This window comes from Medicago sativa, chromosome 6 (assembly GCF_051527215.1).
Source record: "Medicago sativa cultivar Bolivia chromosome 6, Bolivia_mono, whole genome shotgun sequence".
In the NCBI taxonomy this organism is placed as follows: domain Eukaryota; kingdom Viridiplantae; phylum Streptophyta; class Magnoliopsida; order Fabales; family Fabaceae; genus Medicago; species Medicago sativa.
In genome coordinates, this window is record NC_140754.1 from 19,643,309 (window position 1) to 19,650,867 (window position 7,559).

At 35.2% G+C, this 7,559-nt stretch overlaps 1 protein-coding gene across 1 annotated transcript; it reads left to right on the forward strand.

Annotated features, from left to right (window-relative positions):
• The first annotated feature begins 4,438 nt into the window (after nucleotides 1-4,438).
• Nucleotides 4,439-7,003, forward strand: LOC146913506 (uncharacterized). The gene has a single exon (XM_085720567.1). It carries the CDS (start codon nucleotides 4,439-4,441, stop codon nucleotides 6,830-6,832), a length of 2,394 nt encoding a protein of 797 aa, XP_085576693.1. The 3' UTR covers nucleotides 6,833-7,003.
• Nucleotides 7,004-7,559: the final 556 nt, after the last annotated feature.

The window sequence follows — 7,559 nt, forward strand, 5'->3', positions numbered from 1 at the left end:
AGATTTGATCATAGCCTTTGACTTAGAGTTCTTTGGATTTGAAGTAATCTTAGCCTTAGAACTAGAAGCTTCAGGTTCTGATTAAACAACAGTTTCCAACTCAGCCCCTTCTGGTACAAAGAAGGTTTTCAGACCTTCCTTGATGCATTCACAACAAGATTTTAGATTGGTTTTCTCAAGTTTCACTTTTGGAAAACCAATTCCTCTGCCATTGTTCTTGTAAATGCTATAAATCATAGAAGCTATTCTGCTTCTGTCAATGCCAGATATAATAAAATCTTCAAGAGCAATTTCATGGTTACTTAAAGGTTTTTCATTACACTTTTCTTGTAGCTTCTGACATAAGAACCTGAGCTGATCTTCATATGTTTTACACATGAAGTCAAAGCCCCTAAGTCCTTGTTCAGAAGCTTTCAGATCCAATAGAGTTGATTTTTGCTGTTGTACCAAATCAGCATATTTTTCTTTTAAATCCTTCAACTCATTGGTTCTTACTTCAAAATGTGTAAGAAGTTCTTTAAGTGACTCAACAAGTTCATCTCTGGGAATTTTGGAATATACCTCGTTTTCATCTTCTGAGTCTGAATCTGATCCAGCTTCTGAAGTTGCTATTGCTACCAACCCAACAGCTACCTTTGCATCTTCATCAGCTTCCTCTTTATCAGATCCAGATTCACTACCCAAATCATCCCAGGTTGCCATTAAACTCTGCTTAATCTGCTTCTTGAATTTGCTTGGTTTAAATGTAGACCTCTTTGACTTGTCCTTTGACTTTTCTCTTTGAAGATCAGGGCATTCAGCAATGAAGTGTCCAGGCTTCTTACAGTTGAAGCATCCCTTCTGATCTTCTTTCCTTGAGCTTCTGGAGTTACCCCTTCTGGCGAGAAACTTTCTGTTCTTCTTGGCCAGATACTGAAGTCTGTTTGAGAGCATGGCCATTTCAGCAGCATCTGGTTCAGAATCTGAACTTGACTGTTCTTCCTCTTCAGATTCAACCACTTTGAGAGCTTTTGATGACTTTCCTTTGGATGGAAGAGCTATTGATTTACTCTTCTTAGTAGACTCATGTTCATTAAGACTTAACTCATGAACTTTGAGAGAACTAACAAGATCTTCGACACTTAAAGTGTTTAAATCTTTAGCTTCCTCAATGGCAGTCACCTTTGGTCTCCATCTGGCAGGTAAGCTTCTGAGTATCTTGCTTACATGATCAGAAGCAACATAGCTCTTCTTTAGAATCTGTAGCCCAGAAACTAAGGTTTGAAACCTTGAGTACATCTCCTCAATAGTTTCATCATCCTTCATCTTGAATAACTCATACTGATGTACAAGCAGGAGAGCCTTTGCTTCTTTGACCTTCTTGCTCCCTTCATAGTTTGAACAGAGAGAAGCAAACATAGCTTTAGCAGTGGATTTGTCACTCATCTTCATGTATTCTGCTTTGGGTATGGCAGTGACAAGGGCTCCTATGATAATATGATGCTTCTTGTAGAGTTTCCTCAGTTCTGGAGTATGTTTCTTTCTAGCCACAGCAGCTCCTTCTTCATCAAGGACTAAATCACCAACATCATCTTCCAGAATATCCCATAATTCTTCATCTAGGCTCATGATGTAACTGTAAAAGTTGGTCTTCCCCTAATTCATTTTCATTTTTCGAAAAACGTTACTATTTTTTTTGTTTATCATCAATAATAAATTCTTAGCAAAACCTATACAAAATTTTTTAACATAAATATGAAGGTGAGAAAAACACAAGAAGGGGGGTTGAATTGTGTTTTGAAAAATTCTTCGTTTCTCCTAAAAACTGAACACACTTATCAGAAGCTAAGTAAGACAGCTTCTGAAGTGATGATCAGAATCTAAATGCAGCGGAATAAAACAGAGAGAGAGAGAAGAAGAACGACACAAAGCAATTATACTGGTTCCTTCCACAATCCGGAAGTAGTCCAGTCCCCCTTGCACTTCTAAGGAGATTTCACTAAGAGTAATATCTGATTACAATTGCTCAAGCACACAAGCAAGAGACTTCCTAACTAAACAAAATTACACAGAAAATTGTTTAAGGTTGAACACTTGATATACAATCAGAGGTGCTCACAATATAAATCAGATACAGACTCAATGGACTTAAGAATTTCTAAGATATGACTTTGAGACACAGAAATTCTAAGTGAATGCAGAACAATTTCAGCAGAGGTTTGGCACTTGTAAAAATGTTGTGAGTCTTTCGTTCAGCGTTCTTGCATTACCAAAACTCTAAGTCTTCACTCCTTTATATAGAGGTGTGAAAGAGACGTTGTGAAATTGCCAGCACACCAAAGAGTCGTTGTTGAAGCTTGATCTTTCACCAATGATATTTTGCCTGATTTGGTTGTTGTCCTATGAAGAACAAATTTGAAATCCATTCCTTATCCAAAGAAACATCTTTGCAGGCGAAGCCGTATTCTGAAGCTGTTTTCTTGTCTTGTAGCGTGGACACAAAACAGAGTAGTGGAGAAGGTGGTTGTACAGTTCGTACAGAAGTACAATGTCAACGCTTTCGTCCAAAATTGCAAGCACATGCCTTCAAACACCTTTGAAGTGACCGTTGCAATGTTCCACTAGTTTTCTGCTATGTTTTCGAATCCAATATACAGCTTTTGCAATGTAGATTCTTCAATCTTTGAATCTTTTGCAAATCCAGTTGATCTTCAGCTTCTGGTGAAATGACTTCTGATGAGGCAGCTTCTGATGATGCAGCTTCTGCAGGTGCAGCTTCTGATGATGCAGCTTCTGATGATGCAGCTTCTGATAATGTGGCTTCTGGACCTCTTGTCATTCAGAACCAATTAATGAAGTAACTTTTTAACTGTGGTCCTGTACACTTGAACAAATATTAGCTAGTCCAATTTACAATTTTTAATACCTTGTTATCATCAAAACTCTTTGAGGTTCATTGTTAAACACATTTTGTTCCAACAAAATATCCTTCAAATTACTTTTAAAATTACAATTCGATCAAAAACTCAATTTGTCCTCGTACGCATTTCAAGCAAAACCTTCAAAGAATATACATCTCTCCTTTGGTACTTAAAATGTTAGTGTAAGGGGGTCAATTTCCTTATCCAAATTGGTTCATACTCAAACCACAAGAAACAATCTCATAAAATAGATAATATCAAACTTCTCAATCAAAAAGAATTAAAAAAAATACATTAAAGCCATATGCTTTAAGTAAAGTTCACACACATTTCCTTTGCATATTATAATAGTTTAATCACTTATCAACACACAAATGTATAACAGACCCAATGCAATGAAATTATGTGTAAAATGCATGCTCTTAAATACTACATGATTTAGTTATAATCAACCCGCCACTAAGGCACCACACAGATGCATATGCCAATGCATGATCATGAAAATGAAGACTAAATCCCACCATTTAGGCACCACAAAGTAAGATGATATTAATCCGCCACTAAGGCAAATGCAGTCAAATATATTAACACATCGTCATGCACATGAACCAACAGTAAGTCATTTCACCAAGCTCATATTAATTCATATCGTGTTTGTTAAATTTTGTTTAATATTTAAATTTATTCTTATCTATTTGTTACATGTGTTATTTGTATTGAAAATTGAGGACATTTTTTGAAAGAGAAAAGGTCAGCCCAAAAGAGCAGAAAGGGGTTATTTTTTATATATAGTATAAAATAGAATAGATAAATATTTGTGACTTTTAAATGTAACAAACTCATCAAACTATATGTATATTTTTCAATGACAACAATAATATAAAAAAATCCTTTAAAAAAACAATAATATAACAAATATAATAAAATTCTTAACTTTTTAATGACACCAATAATATAACATTATTATAGAAAAATTTGTTTAAGGGTGTTATTGGAATAAAAAAAACAGCCCAAAATCCCCTAAAAATACTTTATTCTCTTTATATGTAGAAAAGATAAATAGAAGTATAGTTTAAGCATCTAGACAAGCACTATGAGCCCGTCTGTCCGTCTTTTCATTACGCTAATGCGTATAAATTACAAATAATAGTTTTTATAAAATTTTGATTAAAATTATTTTGATTTGGATTAAAATTATATATATATGTATGTATGTAATAAATATTTTGCAATTTTACATTGTAACAAACTATGCTTATCTTTGTCAAAGTTACCAACAATATAACAAATATAATATCTTTAAAAAAATATAACAAATATAATATCTTTCAAAAAAATATAACAAATATAATATAAATTTTGTCAAAAAAAAAAAACAAATATAATATAAATTTTTATCTTTTTGAATGACACTAGTACAAAAAGGCTTATTTTCTTTATATATACCTGAAACTTGGAGATCTTGAACCTAGAAGGTAAGGTGTAACCTACGTGATTCTCATTCACTTTGAAGGTAAAGGTAACAAAATAATCACACTATGCAGAGGTGGGTGTCGTTTGCAGCAACACATGGAAGGAACTACATAACTTCTTCTTCTTCTTCATCCTTCTTACGAAGAAGATTTCCTAACCCTAATAAGCTTTTATTCTCAAACCCTAATAATAACTTGCTACGTAAGTTATCATCATCCACCTCCAGTAACCCTAATGCAGATGACATCTCCGCTTCCGCAGATTTCCAGAAATTGATGAGTCTTCTTAGCAATCATACTCCCGAAGAGCAAAGGTACCACCTACACTTGACCAATCTACTTCACCATCAAAACTTTCTACTCAAAGTTATTGAAACCTCTTGTCAAACTAAATTAGTTGAAACCCTAAAAGTTCCACCGCAAAATCTTTTGTACTTTATAAAGAAGGTTTGGAAAAATAATAAGGGCATGATCAGTACACATGCTTTGGAATCTCTTGTTGAATCGATATGCTCCAAACTTCATACTGAAGTTGATCCTAAACTTAGGAAAAATTGCATATTTTCACTGTGTTACGTGCTTAAGCATATTGGTGAAGATCAATCTGGCTTAGTTAACACCAGGATTCTCAATAGAATCATAGAATATTTCTCAACTATGAAGGGTCAAGGAGAGTTTGTACTTGAAGTTTTTCAAAGTTTTGATGATATATTTGAGTGTGTGCCAAATCAGGATACATATTACTTTACACTGCAAGCTCTTTTGAGCAGCACAAGTTATAGTGCTGATATGATCAACCAAGCAACTTCTATTTGTCAAAAGATGATGCTGCTCCCTCCTCGTAATCATGATTCTGATGCTGATGCTGACGTTAAGGACCACATTCACCTTCCTCCCTACAACGACGATGTCACTACATCCAAACTATACCAGGATATTTTGACATGTCTTGGTGCTGTTCCTCCTCTCCGTGCCTTTAGGAGCCGAATTGATTTACAAATTTTATTCATGAACTTTCACACTCCGCTTAGAAATCAACAACAGTTTCTACTCAAAATTATTGAAACTTCTTTTCAAACTAAATTAGTTGAAAAACCAAATGTTCCACCTCATAATCTTATCCACTTTGTAGAGTGGGTCTGGAAGAATAATAAGGACCTCATCACTACACCTGTTTTAGAATCCCTTGTTTCATCAATATGTCCTACTGCTCCCACTGAGTACGATGTTGAACTAAAGAAGAAAGATATACGTTTTCTGTGGAACTTGCTTAAGCGTATTGGCCACAATCAGACTGGCCTTGTTAACACTCGGATTCTCAATCAACTCATAGGTTTCTTTAGACATATATGGGGGAACGAAGGAAAGGATGCACTCGAAGTTTTTGATAAATTTGAGGCATTTCAATGTGTACCAAATCAAGATACATATTACTTAACCCTGCAAACTATTTGTGATTGTAAATCAAGTTCGGATACCCAGCAAGTTGAAAGACTTCATAAAACCACCGCTTCCATATGTCAAAAGATGGTGTGTGATCCAGAAACCCTCCTTCCTGATGATGGTGAGATACTTTGTAGCTGTTTAAATAGGTTCTCTGATAATAATATGATCAAAGAAGTCTATGCTCTCTATCTTGCTGCAAAAGAGAAACGGAAAAGAATCCCAAATTGGTCGCTAGAGTTGGATATGCTGTTACCTTCTTCTATGATTGCGACACTTTGTTCAAGAAAAGAAACTGTGCATTTGGCTTTGGAGATGTTGACTGATAAAGATATCCCTGGGGAAAATCGGGCTAAACTAGAGCTTTGTGAGAAGGTTGTCAGATACTTGTGTCCTGGTAAATATTTGGATGAAGCCAAGCAGTTGATCTTTAAAATGATTGCAGACGGTCCATTACCACGTCCATCAGAACCAATTTTCGACCGTATTATTCGTGCCTATGTTCAAGCTAGGGAATTCGGAAAAGCTTTGGAGATGGTGATGCTATTGGAGAGTATAGGCTTATACACTTGTGATACTCTTCTGTATGATTCTTCAAATTCCTCTTGTATAAATATTGCTGAGAAGATCTTGGAAGAAGCCAAAAAGAAGGATTCTAAGTTAATCATTGCTCTGCTGTACCATACGCTCATTTTTAGATATTGCGATGGGCGGGTATATGAGGAGGCTGTCAGGCTATATACTCAGATGAGGGATTTTGGCGTGGCTCTCAAGTTTATGATTGAGATGAAGGATTTTGGTTTGTCCATCAATCTTGATGAATATCACAAGGTGCTCCACTCTCTTTACTTGAAGGCTATGGATAGGAAATTGATGACAGAGCAGCTAGAGGAAATGGACCCTATGGATAGGGAAATGGCAAAAGATCAGCTAGTAAAAATGTGCTCTATGGATTCGAGAACGATAAAAGAGAAGCTAGAGGAAATGAATCTTGATATTAGGGCATCATTTTCATAGGAGGTTAGAATAATGGAAAAAAAAATCAGTGGAGAAAATCTTAGGAAAAAATGGTTGAGTCAGTTTTTATTTTTTTTATTTTTTTTACTATATCATTATATTGAACTCGGTTTTCTTTTTCGCAACTATATATATTGGTTATGTTTAGCTTCTTTCCTTTTCAATAATGATGTCAAAATCAAATATATGCGCACGAATAGGGAACACTTTACCTTAAAATGCATTTGCTTAGTATCCTGCAATAGTAAGTATACCTTTTTATGTTATCGTTGAGAGAGATAAAGATCAATGATATATTTTTGGTTAACCCAAATTGCATTAGTCATTATGCACCACTTGTATTCTTTTGGTTATTAGACTGTGGTGGCGGCGTACAGGCTGCAATTGCGCGGTGGTGAGGCTAAGTAACCATTGCAGTGGCACATTCGTACTGGTTTTGATCACATAAAAATTTCTGTGTTTTCTGTTTTCGATAAATGCCATTTCATGAATTTCATTGTTTTCTTAATTATCATGCTTGTGGATTTGTATCTACGATAAATATACTCGTTCATTCAGGCGCAGAATGCTCTTTAGAGCGTTCATGCTTTGGTTAAGAAACAAGCTATTGTTATAGGGTATATAGTTTGAAAAAGGGCTTCTGCAACTCTTCATAGTATGCAGGCTCTAGTAAGAGCTAAGACAGTTGTCTACTCATTTAGCGCTATAACACTTCGTACTAAATCAC